At 51.5% G+C, this 22,500-nt stretch overlaps 1 protein-coding gene across 1 annotated transcript in view; it reads left to right on the forward strand.

Moving 5' to 3' along the window:
- Positions 1 to 240: 240 nt before the first annotated feature.
- The window catches only part of LOC119107998 (transient receptor potential-gamma protein-like), a 44,278-nt gene continuing 22,018 nt past the window's right edge, over positions 241 to 22,500 (forward strand). Inside the window, 8 exon segments of the mRNA XM_037231584.1 lie at positions 241 to 260; positions 574 to 775; positions 3,765 to 3,935; positions 10,524 to 10,758; positions 11,718 to 11,873; positions 17,496 to 17,635; positions 18,430 to 18,545; positions 19,293 to 19,430. Of these exon segments, the coding sequence (XP_037087479.1) occupies positions 241 to 260; positions 574 to 775; positions 3,765 to 3,935; positions 10,524 to 10,758; positions 11,718 to 11,873; positions 17,496 to 17,635; positions 18,430 to 18,545; positions 19,293 to 19,430 (1,178 nt within the window).

Genomic DNA, 22,500 nt, shown 5'->3' on the forward strand with positions numbered 1-22,500 from the left:
TCCTGAAAATTTTTATTGGCTCACGTCCTTCAAATTGTTGGTGACGACAGCATACACACCCACAGAGGCAGCCTACTCCGGATACCCCGCACCTAGAGGAGCAACCAATGTGTGTTCTGCATCCAACCATCTCTAGCATCAGCTCCATCTTTCGGACACACTCATAAACCTACTTTGAGCCATATGGCTCAAAGCAGGTTTAGACCTCTTCCTTTGATACCCGGCGGCGATCACAATCCAATGTCAACAGAGAGAAACAGGTATGTGGTGTTACCAGGTTTGATCCGTATTTTAGCTCGCTTAAGTGTATCGTAATGCTCTCCTATTATGGGAAACCACTCCCAGGCAGGCACTGTATTTTAACCAATCCGCTCTTGGTTGGGTGATACTGGAAGATATGACACGAGGTCAGATGCGTGGGACGCCACGCACCCTGCGTGACAAGTGCTGCTGCAGGAGTGTATCATGCTGCATCTCTTTCAAGGGTGTGGCAGCAGCGGACTACCTGACTTCATCCCACGACAGGCGCGGCAATGCGGGCCACCTGACTTACAGGGCCCCTCTGCTCGCCAGGTGCGGCTGCGAGGAATGTATGACGTCACACGGGGAGGACTCGCTGCGTCACAGCCGCTCGCGCATCAACTCGTATCGGGCACTGGCCAGTCCGTCGCTGATTGCGCTCAGCAGCAAGGACCCGATCCTGCAGGCGTTCGAGCTGAGCTGGGAACTGCGGCGGCTGAGCGTGCTGGAGCACGAGTTCAAGACCGACTACCAGGTCAGTCAGTGTCCGGGTCAGGTCAGGATCCTTTATCAGGGCATTCAATGTCCGGGTCAGGTCAGGATCTGCTGGCAGGCCAGCCAGTGTCCAGGTCAGGTTAGGTCCACTACCGGGTCAGGATCCACCATCAGGTCAGTCAGTGTCCAGGTCAATCCAAGACCGAGCAGGTCAGAGAGGCGCCGCCACGTCACCAACTACTTCCTGCGCCGACCGATGGCGCGTGACGTCGTTCCTCGCGGTGGCACCACCAGCGTGTTTCGCCGATTCATGACGTCAATTCCTGCGGGACCACTGCGTTGTAGTACGACCCGGTCGCAGAGTAGGCGGTGCAAGTGGCGGAAACAATCCAGGTTGGGCAGTTTACCATCCCCTAATGACATTGGGACCACACGGCGGCCATCACATGTGCGGTTTTCCTGTCACCTCTAGAGCCGAGGTCATTGTGGCGACCCGGTAGGAGTACCGGATAGGAGCAGCCGACCCGCAACAGACGCCTGAGACGGCGGCTGCATGACCAGACTGGCTGTCGCCAGTTCTGGACAGTGTCGCATGGCCACCGATTTGCCGGCGTCATGCGGATTTCTCGGCTGAACAATCTGGGCAAACCGGTGAACACAGCTGTAAGATACGGCCAGACGGCGACCTAAGAAAGAAATGTCAAGGACTATGGCCGGTCTGGCTATCAATCACTGCACTAACTGCCAGCGGCAAGGCTGTATTTAAGTGTCTTCATGTGGGAAATTTGTCCCGACGTCCACGATACGGCCGACTAAATTGCAATAGTCTGGCTTGTCCTGGCCAGTGGGCTTTCTGGCACAACATATTTATCGTCGCTCACAATCCATAGCCTCAAAACAAGCCGTCCCTGCTATCTTTTTGAGTGATGTTGCGAGAGCTCTGCGTAATAAGTTGCATGAAGTGCTGCGCTTTGTCGGGGGTTAGTGTTAAACTAATTTGCAACATATCACCCGCTTATAACGAGGATCTATCGCAGCCGTACAAGGGTGTTGAAATATTTCCTCCCAAATTTAGTGTTTCAGTGCTGTGTCTTTTCCACCTGAAACAGAGATTGCCAACAAGCGCTTTGTTGGATTGTGCATTACAAAAAAGGATGTTGCCAATAAATACCAAGCGTTACATTAGGGACATGATACAAGGGTGTACACACACACACACACACAACCACATCACACACCACACCACACAACCACAACCCACACCACAACACACACACACACACCACACACACACACCACACCACACACACACACACACACACACACACACACCACACACACACACACACACACACACACACACACACACACACACACACACACACACACCTATATATATATATATATATATATATATATATATATATATATATTAATATATATATAGGTGTGTGTGTAGTGTGTGTGTGTGTGTGTGTTGTGTGTGTGTGTGTGTGTGTGGTGTGTATGTGGTGTGTGAATGTATGCATGTATGTATGTATTCTATTTTACCATTTTATGAAACTAGTACTCACAGAAAAATACAGCTACTATATATACATATATATATATGTGTATATATATATATATATATATATATATATATATATATGATACATAATCTACATCTATCCCCAAATCCATGGCTGATACTTCATACAGCACATTCTGTAGGGCCTATGTGCGCCCGCGCTTTTCCCTTTCAACAACTGACTTTGGGTTTCGTGATTGGGGGTTTTACTAGACCTATATAAATGTTTCTCGACGTGTGGGCATGCCTCACGATCTGCTTTGACGACCTCATCGTGGCTCATATGCGCGATTCAGACATGAGAACCTGTATGAACCGACTCCCCATTATGGTGTTGACGAGGCGGCTCCTCTTTGCCGCTACAGCTCGTTTGCTTACAGAAGACCCTCGCTCTGGCGAACAAAATGGCTTCCCGCGAAGCTCGGCAGCTCGTTAGCCTGATGTGTTACCCCGGCCGCGCTAGCCGGCTGGAGAGGCGCCCAGGCCCGACCAGCGCCGCTTCGGGTTGTTGGACCCGCCGTAAATTAGCTGTGTGCGGACCGCAGGGCGGTGGGGTAAGACGCTGAATGCCATTTGAGCCAGCCGATTAAGCAAGAGCCTGGTCAGTACGTTATATGCCGCCTGCTGCCGTCGGCTGTCCGGTAATCTGTTGAAGTTCGCCGGGATTCAACAACGGCCACCTGCGTAATTGCAGATAGTTCTCAGAAATGGGTTTAAATTAGCTCAACTTGCAGGAAAGTGATTTTCGGAATTGTGTGGCTTTAATGAGACTTGCTTTGCCTTTGTTAAGTGGATCTTGCTTTTAACGAACGTCGCGTCGGGTAGGACCTTCGCGTGAAATGTAGTTACAAATGATAGGCACTCTAAATGTGGAAGTTTTACACAAGCATGGTGTACCGAAACTGAAGTTTGCGTAGTAGAGCTAACGTCGGACGTCGGAAATATGTTCTGGTCTCACCCTCTCATTGTGATCACCCAAACGAACCCCCTTGATTTTCTGAAGGTTTGAACGGGGATCTCGTGTTAAGAATTGCTGTTGTCGGCACTTGTTTGTAAAATCGAACTGCTTCCGCAACTGGGCTTTTGCCTGTGGACTGTTAATGCTCTAAAATTAAAAAAAAACAAACAAACGAGAAAGCAACCAGCGCTTCTCCCCAAATATCCACATGCGTCCACGGAACGCTTCCTCGATACCTCAATGCCTGCTGCTGTTCACATAAGCGGAGCCTTATGCAATTGCTTGAAGCGCAGTCGATTACATTTCCCAAAACATGTAATCTTTGCCTGTTTTCTTGCGTTTTCTTAAGCAACTTATTGTGATTTTGTTCCACACATCGAAGGGCTTAGACAAACACTGGAGGATGGGGTCAAGGGTAGTTCTAGAGGGCCGCAAGTGTCGAGCCCCCGCTAAAGGGCCACATATCTCAGGTCGCCGCTCACCGCCTGCCTCGCGCCTCAGGAGCTGCGGAAACGCTGTCAGGACTTCGCCACGGCGCTGCTGGACCACACGCGCAGCTCGTACGAGCTGGAGGTGCTGCTCAACCACGACCCCAGCGGGCCGGCCTTCGAGCACGGCGAGCGCATGCACCTCAGCCGGCTCAAGTTGGCCATCAAGTATAAACAGAAGAAGGTGAGTCCGCCGGGTGTCGGGCGTCTCGGCGGCCGAGTGCTGCGCTCTCCGTGTAGTGGTCTGGGTGGTGATGGCGCGGAAATATAGTTGTCTGGATGGTGATGGCGCGGAAATGTAGTGGTCTGGGTGGTGATGGCGCCGGAATGTGGCGGTCTGGGGGGTGACGGGCGCGGAAATATAGTGGTCTAGGTGGTGATGGCGCGGGAACGTGGGGGGAGGGTTGGCGTAGAAATGTAGTGGTCTGGGTGGTGATGGCGCGGAAATATAGTGGTCTGGATGGGGATGGCGCGGAAATATAATGGCCTGGGTGGTGATGGCGCGAAAATGAAGGTGCCGCACTGGCGCGGCCATGCTGCGTGGCTGCTGCGGGATGGATTTGAGATACGCTGCTATCACGGTCTGGCGGGGGCTGTGATAGCGGCCATCTATGCCGGCCTCGCCACGCAGCCAGTCTCGCCCGCTGGTGCGTGAGTTCTCTTTCACGTTCGATTGCCCCACACATTCAGCGACAGGATGGCGGTATTGCCGTGTTTAAGCTACGCATCTAGGGAACTGGAGGTTTAAGGGATGACTTTCCGCGGTGCCCACCCTTCCTGTCGTAGTGAACGACAGGCGACGCCATACAGTCTCACCACCAGAGTGCGCCGCAAAGGTCCATGACATACTCACCCAGGGGTGCTGCCATAATTTGTGACGAGAGTATACCACGGCTGAGGACGACGGGGAGGCGCTAGGCTTTTAGGGCAGAGTTTTAAGCCCAGTCACATGACCTTCGTATTCCGAACAGATGCAAGATGAATGATTCTTGAATGAAATGATCCTTAAAGCCCGCCTTGCTCCACACAGCACCGATGTGAACAAAAATGGGGCAGTCGCCATTCGAGGCCTTCAACCGATGCACATTGCTGATTGCCAGACCTAGTATTTTCCTAGAAGTTCGGTGAACTTACGGCATGGGCTGAAGAAATGGCTATAAAGGGTCCCGCTTAACATAACAAACTATTCTTAGTTTGGTAAATGTTGTTTACCTATTGCATGCTAATGGAATTGCATTAAAACAATGTGTTGTTGTCAGAGTGCTAAGTTTATGCGTAGACTTTATAGAACCATTTTCAGAACTTTTTAAAATTTTCAGTAGATTAATTCGTCGTGAAAACGGCTAAAAAACGAATGCAGTGTTGTGGGTGAAAAGCGGCGCTCGATTCTGACGAACGTAGGTGGGAAAGGGGGAGGTGGACTGAAGCTCCACGAACTTTCGCCTTGGCTGCGCCTCTGGAAAACATCACACGGAATCTGGAAGTGGTTTCTTAGTCTTTCCGTCTTGCTAAGCGAAGGCCTTCAAGAACCGTGCGCAAGCACATGACGTCTGATTGAACCCTATATGTATTTTGCCAGGGGAAAATATCCCCGGCGTCGATGACAAAGCATCGCGATGCTTTCACTTCTGCGCACTGAGACCAGGCAACTGAGGACGGGCTGATCGCCAAAGTTATTGCCCACCAAATTTGCGGTTCGGAGCTATCCCGGGGGCACTAGACGTTGCACGGCGTTGCCAGGGGAACTGATTGAAGTCCTAACTTGTCTGAAGGCCATCGGGTCAGGGATCGAAGCAGTCGGCCATCCATGACCGCCGTGGCAGGATCGTACTCGTTCAGCCAGAATCCAACGCTGTGAGGTGCTAGATAAATGAAAAGGATGTCAAACAGACCATAGGATGCCCTTGCTCCCGTTCATGATGCTCAACTGTACGCTGCTACGCCTAAATGTGGACCCGTAAAAACTACATTGATGGAATTCAAGCAATGTGCAATTCGTGTTTGGGGGCATCGCGTACGCATTATAAGAGCATATCTTTCCCTTGAGGTTCATCAAGCCTCACCAACATTCATGACCGGCTAGCCATCACATGCCTGAGTCCGACCACTCGTCATGGCGGCCCTTCGCTCGGCGGAGTCTGCAGATGCCCTCCACTCCCAAGTGCCCGCCAGGTTGGCCCGCGCCGCGGGTTCTGCAAGGGTCCTCGCTCGTTCGCCGTCCACGACAGACAATCAATGGCGTGGGATTGATGGTGTCGAGCCGGCAATTGAATGCGGCCACCGGGGCGGATCTCAGATTAGTCCTCTCGGACCGGACAAATGGCCGGCTGCCCGAGCCAAATGACGCCGCGATTCCGGGCGCCGATCAATTATTTCGCGGCGGCAGATGACGTCCGCCGTCTGTGATTGTTCATACGGTCTGGCGCCGCGACCAGCAGAAGCAGGCTGCCAGCGGCTGGCGGCACGGCGCCACTCGGGGGGGGGGGGGGGGGGGGGGCGGGGAGACAGCAGCGATGGTCGCGTCGTGGGGTCATGAAATCTTCATCAACTGGAGAGAAGCGGGGTTGTTTTTTATGTTGCGAAAATTGCAAAAGTCACATTGAGATTGTAGGGCTTGGGGACAGCTCCAGCCAGCGACAGCTCAGGGGGCGAGGTGACGTTTTCTTTCTGTACATTAGGACTCTTTTTTAGGCGGTCACCATACGCGTAATGCCACGCACGTTTTGCGAGGAGCAGATCGGCTGATTTTCAATCCACCTGTTTTTTCGCTTGTGATGTTGTCAACGAACACGAGCCACAATGAGTTAGAATGAGTCATTCCATTGCCATCTTAGACACGAATAGGATCGGCAGCAAATTGGGGATACCGCTGTCAGAGGCTGTACTCCCGACAGGGGGGGGGGGGGGGGAATACTGTGCCGCAGTATCCCACAGAAGTTTTGCGGTCGGACGCTGCCGGGCAGGCCACTGACTGATGCAGTTCGGGCATTCAATCCAATATCAGAGACGGGGAGCACGCCAGGCAAGCAGTATCACTCAGCTCACAACGATTCTCACCCAACAACTGGAAAGACTCCGTTCCGACGGCGTCTCGGTTCGTTTTAAACTCGCTTTGAAGCCGAATTGGCATCAACAGCCTCACTCTCACACGTCACACAAAGTCGACGCCAGGTTTTCTCCACTTCGCCGCGAAAAACACAGGCGCGCCGACTCCTGTCTGGCAGCTGGCCTGATTGACGCCGCGGCGTGCGGTGTTCTATTGGTCGAAACTGGTCGATCCAGGATGGCTGTTCGTCTTTCGCTGGACCACCGAATTGGCGAATTCACGAACACTATGCGAATTGGCGAGGCATTTGCCAAAGTTAGATCTTGCAACTGGAAGAGGCATGATGACCAGGGGCACGTTACGTTTCAATCGTGTTGAAATCCCAGTTGTGATATTTTGCAACAAAGCTCGCAAGGAAGACCTTAGGGCCTCACCAATGTAAGGTCCAGCGAATGAGGACTTGTGAATAACAAGCACTTGTTGTTGGTGGGAATTAAGTAGGAAGTAGCTCTCTATCACCACCGGGAAGGATTTTAAAGCGGCTTGCATTTCCACGTGCTCACGGAAAAATAGAATATGGCGAAAAACATGGAAATCAATATGATGCTGACCAATCGTAAACATAGTTTCATAAAATGTATATCTTAGCTATTTATCATATCTTCGTTATTGCATAGGCAGATACAAGATGTTCGTTGTGGTATGGTGCTATTGCTTTCAATTCTATGATGCATTTTTCGTCACATGTTCGTCCGTGTGGCGCGAAGGCTTAACTGGGGAAATCTTAGCCTGAAGCGACTAAGAGTAGCTAAAGAACCATCATAAAAGCCGTGCTTTTCTATCTTCAACTTTTTTTGCTATCAATACATTAGGCCTAACAATGCTCAGCGGTTTTCTGTGGCTCAATACACCACGTTTACTCTCGCTTTCGAACAAATTCGGGTCATCTTATCCTAACGGCGTTTGCATAATGCACGAATCGCACTACAAAACGCGGATAAAACGCGGCGAAGGCCAGTGCGGGTCCCGTGGCGACAATGGCACGTGGCGCGTCGCGTTTTCCCCAGCGATTCAGCGCGGCGCAGCGCTGCCGTCTGTCGTAAAGCCGCCCCCCGCCGGCCGTAAACTAAAGCGATGGGAGTCGCCCGCTGGTCGGCGGCAACCCGACACCGGACCGGCGCCGGCCTCCGAGACGACAAACAGCTGGCGCCATGCGATCCGCTGTCGCGGCGGCTGTCGGACAGGCGGCGGACATGTCGGCGCAAAGCGGCGGTCGCGGGAGATGTGACGCCAGCTGTTGCCACTGGCGGGAGTCCGCTTGCAGGTACGTAGATCGAGACAGAGAGGGCTTCGAGGCCCGCCGTCAGTTGCACTGGGCGAATTCGGCCAACACCAGTCCACGCTGACTGGTTGTTCGGAGTCGGTCAGCGTCAGTCATGCTGACCGGCGTTCGAGTCGGTCACGTCAGTCCACGCTGACCGGTGTTTGGGAGTCGGTCAGTGCTGGTCCACGCTGACCGGTGTTGGGAGTCGGTCAGCGGCCCCAGTCCACGCTGACCGGTGTTTTGGAGTAGGTCAGCACCGTGTTCGGAGTCGGTCAGCCGCCGGTCTACGCTGACTGGTGTTCGGAGGGTCGGTCAGCGCCGGTCCATGCTGACCGGTGTGCGGAGTCGGTCAGCGCCGGTCCAAGCTGACCGGTGTTTGGAGTCGGTCAGCGCAGTCCACGCTGACCGGTGCTCGGAGTCGCGGGAGAGGAGCAACCGCTCTCTGAGCAAAGCCTTCGTGGAGACGACGCACAGCAAACTGAAGATGCAGCCGTGGCCACTGCTGCTACCACCACCCAGGCTGTACGCAGCATCAGCTGTGTCTTGCACTTTTCACTTGATTGTTGATGCTGTCGGCCAGGATCGCAGTCATGATGTTCTAAAGGGAGGAGCCCTGGGCTCGGCGAGCACGCTACAACGCGATGTTTAAAAATTTCTGCCGGGAGCCCTCTCGGTGCAAAGATTCGGGCCAAACGAGAGGCCCCTGGCCCCGGGCCACGGGCCCTCCTGGGCTGGCGCCCCCTACCTCCCACGCACCTCCAGGTATCCGTTCATGTCCCAGCAGGAGTTCGGACAGAGCATCGCCCGCACAGCCCGGCCTGGCTCGGCCGGTGACGGCGCGCGTCTCACACCGCCACCGGCCGACCTCCGAATGCGCGTCACGCCGGGCGCGGCCCTCCCCCATAATCGCCCGGCGTCGGATGCTGAATGGCCGTTCGTGGTCCCTGCGCTCTGATTTGGTCGCTCGCCGGTCGGTCGACGCACGCCGCAGACGAGCGGAGCGGCACGAGCGCGCACGGCCGACCTCCCGGCCTCAACAAGTTAACCAAGGACGCCGCCGCCACGGGCGAAGGCGGTTATTTATCACGAGTGGCGCTCGTAAATCGGCACTATCGGCGAACGCTTTTCATGCAGCCGCTAATTGAGATCGTGAATGTCGGGATAGATGCTGAATGAATCCGCTCATCTATTACCATCGCTATTGTGTTTCCAAGTCCTGTCAGTTAAAAGAACAAAGACTCTCATGTGAACGCTGATTCATTGTGGTATTGAGGCCACTTATAGAAAACCTGATGAATAAGGAGGTCAACGTGGATCAGGTCATTTTAACTTGAAGAAGCAACGCTGGAAGCCTTTTAAACTTGTTTTTGTCTTGCCACATGTGACTATCTGGAGACTTGATATCTATTATTGATTGATATTGACTATGATAAAAGATTTTCTTCCAGCGTGGGCCTCATCAGCAAATGCATGATGTCATTATATTTCTAGCGTCAGCCACTGTAATGGACTTAACAATGAAGGATGAAATAATCGTCAGATCTATCGTCATTGAGTGTTAGCATGTACACAAGAACTCGAACAGTCAATTCTTCTGATTCTCCTGCCATCACCAGCCTTACTTAGTTCTGAAAAGGGCTGGATGGTGTTCTATGTAAATCATGTATGCATCACAACCCGAATTTTCTCCATGAAATGGCTGGAGATGGAACAGGAACATTCTGATTGCGAATTTGGCGTTCTACCAAGCTGACTAAGCGGCAAAATCGTTCCCAATAACACCTAACGGTGGCCTGATAATTATTAGGCCGAAAAGTTTATTACATAATATCACACCAGGCGAGGACGATAGTAAAAACAGCCAGTGCGTCAGTCGTGCTAATGCCTCGTTTCAATCCTTCCGTAAAATTATGGCTTAGCGTTGTAGAATAAAGCTACATTTCGTTCAAACTGATGGCGCATGCCCTTGTTTTGGGCACAGATTGATGAAGTGATAGTGGCATAAAAGCAAAGTGAAAAGTGAGTAAAAAAGAATTGCACCGCCACGAATTGTCACGATAAATCTCGTCAGACCGATTCTGTCTGGCGCATGTGGGCTCGCTGGCTGGTTTATTGATTCCAACCATTATGCTGGAGTTCAACAAGCTATGAAAGGTTTGTTACTGCTCGTCTGGTGCGCCTCAGATTTCGTCTGAAGAACCGCGGAATGTACCGTCAGCGGTCGGCCAGACGGTGCTCCACGGCAAACTTCCGGTGGGGGCTCCACGGCGCAGTATCCCACGCCTGCTTGCCGTACAGCCTCTGACAGTGGCCACCCAAAACGTCGCCGTCTTCGGCCCGCTGCGTCGACCGACGCGGATGCGCCACTCGGTACTAATGTCGCGGCCGCGTTATCTTTCCAGTTCGTAGCCCACCCGAACGTGCAGCAGCTGCTGGCCTCCATCTGGTACGAGGGTCTGCCCGGCTTCCGTCGGAAAAATATGTTCCTGCAGATGATCGAGGTGATTCGAATCGGGATCCTGTTTCCGCTCTTCTCCTTCTGCTACATCACGGCCCCGCACAGTCGGGTGGGCCAGACAATGCGCAAGCCGTTCATCAAGTTCATCTGCCACTCCGCCTCCTACCTGACATTCCTGGGTGAGTGGCAGCGCGCGCCGACCAACGGCTGTTGTTTTCAGGCTCTGGACGTTCTTTCTCTTCCACAGTTTTTGGAGTTTGCTTGAGCGCATCTTTCATAGCGCGAAACGTACCGCTTGTATTTTGCCTGAGCTTTGCACTATTTCGGTACAGAGGTTGATGGAAAGACGAAAATGCGTTTATACGACTTTCTTTTTTATAAGATCGGCTGCTCGTTGGGACTTGTATATATTATAGATTATAAAGACATTTTTTCCATTCACGCCGGCGCCTTGATGCAATCTAATAATGACAATGCGGCTCTACTCTAGTTTCTGATCTGCATAGTGTATGTGTGTGCCATCCATCAAAAGGATGCAGTTAGCAATCATTGCGTCACGCATCCTTGCGCTCCATTAATGACGCACGCCGTGTTGCATGATTGCCTGTGTTCGAGCTGGTCCACCATTGCATTGCGCACTGCCTGATCCAATATTGTGTCGTGCCCTATCGCACCCTATTTGAGAGTATGTAAGCACTCATTTTCAGCCGATTCAATATCGCCCGTTTAGATTCGGAGTCTATAAAGCGTAAACGACCGCATGACATATGATGCCTTTGTTTCTGGAATATGCGAGCAACTGCATATGACAAATTACCCTCAGAGGGCAGTGCGTTCCACCGCCCCTTTGACTGACCTTTGCCGTTCTCTAGTTATCACCCAACTGCGCTGCTTCCAAGCCCTCTCATCCCGCGGTGAAGGCCTACGCGGTGCCCGCGCCGCGGCTTGTTCGCAGTGTTGCCCATCCTGGCGTGTTCGCAGTGTTGTCCATCCTGGCATGTTCGCAGTTTTGGCCATTCTGGCGTGTTCGCAGTGTCGCTCATCCCGGCGTGTTCGCAATGTTGCCCATCCTTGGCGTGCTCGCAGTGTTGCTCATCCTGGCGTGTTCACAGTATTGCTCATCCTGGCGTGTTCGCAGTATTGCTCATTCTGGCGTCGCAGCGTATTGAAACAGTGGTGCTGGATTGGTTCGGCATGGCGCACGTGGCACGTGGCTGGATCGCCACGGACGTCACCACCAAACGCGGCGCGCCACCCAGCCTGGTGGAGTGGCTCATCCTGGCCTGGGTTGCAGGTGAGGGGCGACGGGACGTCCACTAGGGGATGGGGGGGGGGGGGGGGCACCTTCTGTCGGGTTGCCAACGTGAGACCATTGCGAGGAAGTTATGAACAGATTGCGGGAGCGCCCGGCCCTCGTTTCAATAAATTGACATGAATTGGCCAGGGATGGCTTAGACACAATCTGTTTGGATTCGTATTTCATGCGATGGTGGCCTTACTAATTGTGTTCTTTCTGACCATCTCTACGAACATTAGTGTCGCAATGTTATGCAGGGGCGGATCCTGTATTTCGTCAATGGGGGGGGGGGCACGGAACATTGTGGGGCCCCCTGGAGTTTGGAACCCCCTCCGAAAAATATCCTTGCATTTCAGTCATTAGGCATGCCACATTTAAGGCAAGTTGTATGTAATATATGTGTATATATATATATATATATATATATATATATATATAGATGTGTGTGTATATATATATATATATATATATATATATGCATCTACCTTTTTATTTGTCTAATAAATACGAAAACCCATCTTACATAAAGCTCACTCATTTTCTACAGGTTGTTTTAAATGCTGTGAGTTTGGTGCTAAGTGTTTCGGGACAAGAGGCAAACTAATTTTGAGTTGGCTGCTAACAACCATTATACCAAGCATGTATTTAATTCCTAACTCAGTGTATTTACGGCCAGCCGGCTGTGCTGATGGCTGATGACTAATGTAGAATTCTTCCTTTGTTATAAAGGAGTACATTTCCTATCATTCAAAACATGTTAAGAATGTGATGCACTAGTGTAGCAAGTTGGCATACTCAATAGCCAATGGAAATGACGCGTATAACGTCGGCGGCACATAACGGTACGTTCGGCAATCGCGCGTGAAAATTCATCAGCGCATATTCGACTGCTGCTCTAAGACAAAAGCACCAAAGTCAAAAGGGAGGGAACATGAGCGATCATGGCTGCCGCAGGAGGCCAACACAGTGGCTCCCGTCAACAAGTATAGGGTCCTCAGAGCAAGCAAGAAGAACCCAAGACCAACGTGGTGGGCCCCTAAACGATCGGTAGTTCCTCAGCAGGCTGACATATAAGGCCCCGGCCAAAGAACAGGACCCTCTAAGCAAATGGGAATTATCCAAGACCATAAGTTAATACCCCTGTTTGATCAAGAGTGCACGGGCTGGTTAATAACATAAGCCTCAATAGAAGTGAAGAGTCCTCCGTAAATGAGACCAAAGGGAGAGAGCCCTCGATCAAAATAGAGGACCCCTGAGCATCGAGTGTCTCCGTGCCTTGCCTTATAAGAGCCCTAGCAACAGTACAAGGCCCTCCAAGCAAGCAGAAAGAACCCGATACTTTTATGAAGGGCCCCTTAACAACTGAGTGTGCCCTGGGATATGGGGCCTCTGAGAAAAGTGTGTAGAGCCTTTCGGGCGAATGGGAGGAATCCTTGGAGGAAAACCTGATGGATGAACAGTTTTCAGGCATGGAGGCAGATAGCGTCCCAACAGCACGTTGGGCCCTATGAAAAAAATACAGAGATCAAGGGCGCCGTGGAAAGCTTCTTAGCGATCGGATGGGCCCGGCAAGTGGACATACAGGGCCAGGCAACCAACGGCGTAATATGTTTAGACAGGGTAATGAGCCCAAAAATGTCCTCGAAAAACAACACTTTTTCAATCAGTGAAGAATGAATAAACTTTGTTTGCTCATAAACCTCTCAGTTTTGTTAACCATGGTTCTTGGCCGTCTGTAGGCCCAAAGGCACCTAATTTTGTTGTGTTTTTGTTGTAAGAAACCTGCGTCCGTCCGGCCGGTTATGGGGCCCCTTTGGAGCCTTTAGGTCACCTCGGCATGGTCCATGGGACATGGTCCTGTGCCTCCCCCCCCCCTGACCCCCTGCATCCGCCGCCGGCCCGAGCAGCTGAATAGATGGCGCTTGCCAAGAGCATAGGGGAGTAAATTCAAATAAGAAATACTCAAAATGTATGTGTAGGACTCTGAACGATCGAATGTGCCCGGGCAGGTTAACATATAGGGCAACCGTCAAGAGCGTAGGGCCCTCCATTCAAATAGGAAGTGCTCAAACCCGATGTACAGGGCCCCGAATGATCGAATGTGTCCGAACAGGTTAACAGATAAGGTTCCCAAAAAGAGCTTAGGGCCCTCCATTCAAATAGGAAGTATTCAAGATCTACTGCAGGGGACCCCCGAATGATTCAGTGCGTCAGAGCAGGTTAATACATAGGCCCCCCGTCAAGAGCGTAGTGTCCTCCATTCAAATAGGAATCACCCAAGACCGAATGTAGAGGGCTCCCGATTGATCGAGTGTGCCCTAGCAGGTAAACAAGTGGGGCTACCAACAAGAGCATAGGGTCCTCTATTCAAATGGGAAGCATCGAAGACCTTATGTAAATGGCCCCAGAATGATGGAATATTCCCGAGCAGCTTATCAGAAGAGGCCTGACAAAAGCGTAGGGCAGTCCATTGAAATCAGAAGTACTCAAAACCCAGTTTGCAGGGCCCCCAAAAGATGGGGTATACCCGAGCAGATTATGAGGTGCCAGACAGGAGTATAGGGCCCTGAACTCAAATACCAAGACCCAATCTATTGGGCCCCCGAACAATCCAGTGTGACCGAAGCGACAGATGGGGTCCCGAAGAGTGCGTAGGGCCCTCCATTGAGATGGAAAGTGGCCAAGACACAATGTGGGGGGTCCCCGGATATTCGAGTAGGCCCGAGCAGGTTAACAGATGGGGCCCCGCTAAGAGCTTAGGACTTCCGTCCAAATATGAAATATTCACGACACGATGCAGAGAGCCCCGAATAATCGAGGGTAAAAGAGCAGAGGGCCCTCCATTAAAAAAGGACGTATCCAAAACCAGATGTTGTCCCTACAATCGAATGGGCCCGAGGATCTTATAAGAAGGGGCCTCGACAGGGGCGTAAGACCCTCCATTCAAATAAGAAGCACCCAAAACCCGGCGCGGAGGGCCCCCGAAAGATGGGGTGTACCCGAACAGGTTATCAGATGACCCCGATAGGAGCAGAGGCCCTAAATTCAAACACCAAGAACCAACGTGTACGGCCCCTAGGCAATCCAGCGTGGCCGGGGAGGCGAACAGAATGGGCTCCCCGACAAGCGCGTAGGGCCCCAGTCAAATATTACGTTCACAAGGCCCAATGTAGAGAGACCCCGAACGACCAATGTGCCCGAGCAGGTTATCAGATAGGCTCCCACAAGAGCGTAGGGCCCCCTATTCAGAAAAGAAGTACCTAAGACCCAGTCTGGATGGTCCCCGAACGACTGAGTGTGCCCAAGCAGGCCATCAGATGGGCTCCCGACGAGAGTGTAAGTGAGAGAGAATTAAGCAAGTGAGAGCGATCCCAATCCTAAGCAAGCAAGTGGAAGAGAATTGGAAACGTCCTAGACCTATGTGGAGGGATCATGAGCATATTGCAAGTGTGTCGGTAGGTTAACCGAGACCCACGTAAAGGTCCCAGGTCCCGAGACCCACGTAAAGGTCCCAGGTCCCGAGACCCACGCCCCTGAGCAACCGAGAATATCCCGTCAGGTTAAGATCTGAGACCCCGGCTATAACTCACAGAGCCTTTCTGGCGAATGGAAAGAATCCGTTGAAAGGCCCATGATTGACAAGAGTGCTCCGGCACGCTAACAGAAAGGGTCCCAACAACAGCGCAGGGCCCTTGGAGCAAATGAGCAAATGCAAAGAGATGAAGGGCAACGTGGAATGCTCCTTAACGATTGAAATGATCCGGAAGTGGGCATATAGGTTCCACGGCAACAAGATGGGGTCCCTAGACAGTGTAATACGGCTTAAAATTTCCAGCTAACAACTTTTCCAACCATGGAATAATTTTTTTTTGACTTCTCACAGGCCCTTTACTTTCGCTTACAACTGTTCTTAGTCGCCTGAAAGGCCAGAAATACACAGTTTTGTTGCATTTTGTGTTTAATATAACTGCACCTGTTCGGCCGGTGCTATGGGGCCCCTCGGAGCCAATAGGACCCCTTCGGGGCCCAAGGGGACCATGGCCCCGTGGCCCCCTCTCTTGATCCGCCTCTGATGTTATGATAGGAAAGCCGTCTTACACATTAACCCTAGACCTATGTTTCTTCAAGGTATCACTGCGATACATTTAACATTAAATGAACCGGGAACCGTCCGATCTCTTTTTATGTAGCTTTATTACCATTCAAAAATATAGTTACCTCAGACTTCCTGCGTTTATAACTGCAGACCCGCGAACATAACCGTGGAATAAATGAATGGAGTCCCCATAAACGGCATATTCAACACTTCTCGCATTACTGTCTGCCTGGGCACGGGTTATCGGAATTCAGATCGGCGAGCTGCTTTCAGCAGATGAAAGAAAGTGATTGGATCCGTTGGGCGATAGATGGGACCCAGTGCTGACGTCAGACTGTACGTCACCGTAGCGTCTTCCGCCGCCATACCTCTCCCGCCACCATAGTCTCGTCGGGAGGCTGTAGTTGCCCGAGATGCGCCAAGAAACTTGTGAGGACGTCATTAAGTTGTCACGAGCTTAAAACTACATGAAGCAAATACGGTCCTGCGGGCATTGAACATCTTATTTGTAAGGACACTGCTAACTGCATTAGATGCGATTTTTTGCTTTCTTGCGATCAGGAAGCGGGCACAGTATGTGACATCATTAGTAAGGCACTAGAATGGTGCTGAGAGATCTGATGCGGGCTTAAATACTCCAGAGAGGCTTTTGAGCTCAACTACCACTTCACCTCCTGGACAGCGCTCTTATCGTTGTCCAAAAGCAAATATGCTGAATTCAAGGACATAACGAATTTTGACCCCGCGGAAAGTGAAATCAGGTTAAGCGACACCGAAAATCCATTAAGATGCACCTTGCGCACACTCCGCAGCATTTAACAGCTGACTGGGATTTTAGAAAGCTGTCGTGGCTCACAGCATGTGAACTAGGGTCAGGTGCCAAAGCATTCAACTTTTTGCTGCTGTTACTTGTGTCGATGTGCTTGCAGAAAAAACAGCTGTTTCTTTGGCAATCCAGCACTGATTAAAGCCTGCTAATCAAATGTCTGAATTCCATTAGGTGGTAAGGGTACATGCACACATCTGACGTGTTTCGCCATGCACATCATGCGTATTACCTACGCTCGGTCTAACGCCGTTCCGATCCGTTATCTACCAATTGCATTCATTGCGTCTACCTTTCTGGCAGTGAACTGTGGGCATATACCACGGAAACATGCTTCCGTTCCTTACGCTACTGCAGATGTAGTTCCGAATTTTAAATGTAATGTAGTTATGTAATGTTAATTAACCATCCTGTAAATCCACATCGATACCTAGGTTAAGATTTGGGGCAGCGCAGAAACGAAAACTATCATCACATGTCCCCCGAAGGAGATGTTTTGTTGTCCGCATGCATGTCATGGAACAACACATACGTCACCCGGCTAGGTCCGTGCCGAGCCTACTACCGGAGTCTTCCGTGATCGCTAATTGGTTCCATCAGCCGGCGTGGCGTCAGGGTGCGGTGGCATGTCATTGGCATGATTCGGCGGCAAACTCAGTCTCGTCTGACCCCTCGATGGCCTCCTGACCTCCCATAGGCCTGATATGGAGCGAGATCAAGCAGTTGTGGGACATAGGCCTTCAGGAATACGCCAGCGACCTCTGGAATGTGATCGATTTTGTCACCAACGCGCTGTACGTGGCCACCATCGCCCTGCGCGTAGTCGCCTTCCGACAGGTACGTTCGAGCCCTCCGACAGGCACGTTCGAGCCCTCCGACAGGTACGTTCGAGCCCTCCGACAGGTACGCTCGAGCCCTCCGACAGGTACCCTCAAGGCCTTACAGACGGCAGGTACGCACAGGACTCCCGCATGTACGCTGGAGCCCTCCGAAGGTACGGTCGAGCCCTCCGATAGGTACGGACGGGCCCTCCGACAGGTACGGTCGAGCCCTCCGATAGGTACGCTGGATCCCTCCGACAGGTATGCTCAAGGCCTCCGATATGTACGCTCAGGCCTCCGACAGGTACGGTCGAGCCCCCCGACAGGTACGCTCAGGCCTCCGACAGGCACGTCCGAGCCAGCCGACAAGTGCACGCGGCAGCTGTCGCTGACGCCAAGGCCGGCGAGAGTTATTCCCAACACGGGACCTGTTGTTTGAGCTTGCACTTGGGTACAGGACTTGATGTGACTCGATGTTGGTATAGCGTGGTGACTTGAATTATCCTCTCGAAGACCAAAACTGTCATAGTGGAACCATGGCGTACTTGATCAATACAAGATGGTTACGTTATAGGCGTGAAGGAATGCAGTCCTCTGGTGGACACCATGAATAACACGAAGGAAACAATTTTTCATCGTGCTATGGCACTTTCTACCCATCTGCCTCGCCACCATTTAGCTGACAGAACTGGCATAGAAGTAAGTTGCATACAACGAGGAGCCAGGCAGCCGGACGCCCGCCGCCGCCGCCGGCTGTGCCTGTGCCTGTGACGTCACTGTTGACGTCAGCACCCCATCGCCGCTACCCAGGTCCAGAAGGAGCTGGCGGAGAACACGGGCACAGCCAATCTGCCGCGCGAGTGCTGGGACGCCTGGGACCCGATGCTGATTGCCGAAGGCCTGTTCGGCGCGGCCAACATATTTAGGTGAGCGGCACGCGGCGCCCAATGGCAAAGGTCCATGCAACTGGGCATGAGGGCGCGGATTAGGGCCCACACACAGCTCTGAAAGTGTGGCAGTGGCTTAATTGGAAAGCATGACGAACTGTATCCCATACTGTTCAGCTGGCTAGTTTTTGGGAACACCCACGTCCCTGCGGTCTGCGGAAAGATGATTACGGAGGTGGGCAAACCTGACTTTGATTTCGCCTTTTCCGCGCAAATGCTATGCTACCAACTTAATGTTGTTTTTTTTCCAAATAGGGGGCAACTTCTCGGTCTGCATATCCCTACCGTTGCCGCTGTTGCATTTGACAGTCAAATATGCTAGGTGGTTTGAGTGCGAAACTCATGCGTGCTGAGTATTCTGCTCGTATGTGATCCCCATTTTCACTGATCAACTTTTAAGTTTGCCTTTCGAGTGATGACTGACCTTCTTTGCCGTCCAGCTCGTGCGCTTGAAAGTCTGCATTTCAGGATGGGTGTAACACGGATAGTGTTACAGTTGTTCGTCGTCGTTTCACGTCGTCGGGAAATTTACAGCTGTGTCTGCGGTTCGGGTTCGTTGCTTTTCAATGAGCTGTGACAAGATGTCAACTGCGAGCGCATACTTCACGTGCTGCGCACACGGCCATCACGAAATGCTTTGCGAACCGAGCTAAATTAGGTAACCATGCCTCCCCAATGTTCAGCAACTTGGCGCTGTTTAACGTTGCGTGGTCGCTTCTGTTGCAGTTCTTTGAAGCTCGTGTACATTTTCTCGATAAACCCTCATCTGGGGCCGCTGCAGGTGACCCTCTCCAGAATGGTGCTCGACATCATGAAGTTCGTCTGTCTCTTCGTACTGACTTTGTTTGCGTTCTCCTGCGGTAAGTCATTTCACGGTGGGTAGCCGGTCTGCTACAGTTAGAACTGACACCTCCTGGGCCTGCCAGGCCGCTCAGCTGCAGGTGGTCGGGTGGGATGAACACTAACTCGCGCCCGGACTACTGAAACTTCGGCAACTCAATTATTCTGAGGGAATATGAGTGATGCGCCCCTTGAGGATGGGGCGTATCATGAGGGCACGAGAAAGATGAAGATGAGTGTCAAAGAAGAGGATGAGATGCATTCAAATGTCGCCATCGCATATATATATATATATATATATATATATATATATGCTTGCTTACGGTGCACCGTTAGTTCGTGATCCGATGGACGGTTAAGAACACATAAGTACTGCGCTCATTCGACGCGTTGTTCTGACCATTTTCCCCTTGTATTTATCTCTCCAGCTTATGTGCGTTGGTTGGGTGGGAAGCGTGGTCAGAAGCAAGCACTACGACGCAACGTTGCAATTTTCTAGCTATGTAACCTGACCATAAGGTTTTTGAACCATTTATCTTCGTGTCATCTCCCCTTCTTTCCGAGCCTCCTCGTGGCTTAGCAATGCAGCCGGGTAAAGATGAGCAGCGTAGCTGCATCCCAACTGGACAATGATGACGGCATTTAAAACAGCGCGAATGGTCTCGGTTGCGAAATATTTCTATTTGTTCTTTACTGAGCGAGGCAATCATACATGTTGGCTTGTCATACCCGCGAATTAACAATCAATTGTAATAAACAACAATGGCAGGATGACACCATCCCAGCACATTCTCACACCAGCACACCTTGCCTGCAGCGGTCAGGTCCTACCCATCCCGTTTGCCTTTCTCACCCAAAAAACGAGCGCACCGCCTCAACGACATCTGTCGTGACTGCCACCGGGTAACACAATCCCACAATGAAGCAAGATGTACTCGAGTGCACCACTGTAAAGAAGCCGTCCTCTACGGATCGTATGCGAACCTTTAATACTACTCCCGGTAAAGGACCGGCGATTTCGTGAAGGCTTCTTCTTCGGGTTCAGCGGTATCGCCTATGAAAGGCAAACCGCCAGCTTCATCCCTTAGCAGCGTTGCCTCCTTTTACTTACGACCCCGGACTCCCCCACCTACAACTCGCCCAATACAGTGCGCTAGAGGTGTCAGCGGCCCACCCCGGCAACAACACAGGGAAAGGGCGGATCAGCTGCGCGGTGAAGGGCCTCGGTGTGCAACCCTGGCGTGACTCTGGCAGCCAATTCGCAAAGAAAGCACCGGTCTCAACCCTCTCCGGTACGCCGCTTCTCAGAATGAGGGCTGGTGCGGGGCGGTCGATGAGATCCCTCCCTCCGTACTATTTCCAAACCAAGGAACACGGAGCGGCGTGAAAACGAATGGCTTGGTATCACCGCGAACTCGCGATCGATTTCAAGCTTTGTGTTCCTAGGTCGCCAGTTGATCCATCTATGCCAGGTTATGCGTCGATCGTTCCAAATATCAAGCCTGTTTCGGGTTTATACGTCAACAGCGATAAAACCGCGTAGCGTCACAGCATGCAACTCATACAGGCTTATTCCCTTTGACGTTGTTGAGTACATGGGCTTGTTTTCTGCTGTTGTATGTTTGAGCAAGTGCTTATCATGCGAGGGCTTCGCGAACGTAGCAGCATCATTCCCGTCGCACTTGATGGGCGGATTCGTCCGTTGTCCAGCGTCGCCCAGCTGCGGCGACAGGCGTTCTCCGCGTGATCACGGATCACGCGGAGAACGACGGCCAGCACCGATCGAACATAGATGCAGGGTTTCGGTTTACAAACAGTCTTACACATAAGCTATTTGGAAAGTTTCATTTCAAATGAAGGTTTCATTTCAAATCTGTTCTATAATATTCGATTCAAATCAGGATAGCAAACACTACCGTGTTGCTCCGCCGGCCGTGGGTTTGCCGTGCCGGGTCTTGAAAAACGTCTCTACCCAGAAAGCAGAAAAAGCTAGAGACACGTTTTTTTCTGTCCAAACACGACCAATAAATGCCCCAGATGGTATGGAAACTTGGTCACGATTTCACGACAAAGCAGGGAGATGTTTGAAAACACTGCTGAGATTCGTGAGGCGGACTGACACTCTCATCAGGGCAAGATTCCAATCACCAGGGCGCCGGCTCTAATGGCATCAACTACATGTCAGCAGAGGGCTCAGGTGCGAACTGCGAACGCGAGCCTGCAGAGCTGAGGAGCATAAGAGCTCGCCGCTGTGTTCGACAAGATAACAGTGGCCCTGTTCACAGCGCACAGCTCGTCTGAGCTATCTAGGTGACCCCTCATGGGCGATTCCAGGTTCGTCTTACTGGCAGGTGTAGTAGTGCGATAAAATTCGTTTCATAGAATGTTTTTCCTTAGTGCCCAACTAAATCCTCAGATTGTCTTCCGTAGTAGTTGACCAGCAAAATGTGTTGCCTAAAACTCCTCTTAATTCCACTCTCCAAAGCAGCCTGGGCCTACCTCCGCCCCTGCGCGTCTGCGCTGGCCACCATCGCCCGATAGTGGCCAGATCGTAAACTACCTAGGTGGGTCACGTTTTCAATCGATCTCTGAGGAAAGTGAAAAGGTAGCTCCAATAATGCGATCGACTGCAGATGAAGCGGAGAAAACTTTGTGTGTATCTTACGGTACCTCGTTACGAGAGCTGGCGAAAGTAGCGGTTATGAAACAAGAGGATCGATGTTTGACTGCTTTGTCAGGTATAATTTGCTTTGCGACGAGATTGCAAGTGATCGTGTGGTACGTAGTTTAAAGACAATTTTAAATTAATCAGTGCCTTGCTTACCTCAGTTAACTGCCTGTTGTGCTGATATTGCTGTTAGACCGTCGGTCACATAGATGATGGTGGCTGGCTAATTATGTAGTATGCACCTTCCTTGGTGCTCAAATAGTACTTGGTAGGGTTCAAAGGCAAATTTTCTGTTAAAATTAGGAGGGAAATTTATGGAACCTCGGCTTACCTGAGGACTTGCAGTTTTCTAGGGTTTGCTATTGAGACCTTGCATGGAGTCCCAGGGAAGCTCCCCGGGGAACCTTCCTAGCTTACCTGGCGCTT

The sequence above is a fragment of the Pollicipes pollicipes genome, unplaced genomic scaffold (genome assembly GCF_011947565.3).
Source record: "Pollicipes pollicipes isolate AB1234 unplaced genomic scaffold, Ppol_2.1 Scaffold_6686;HRSCAF=7923_pilon_pilon_pilon, whole genome shotgun sequence".
NCBI lineage: Eukaryota > Metazoa > Arthropoda > Thecostraca > Pollicipedomorpha > Pollicipedidae > Pollicipes > Pollicipes pollicipes.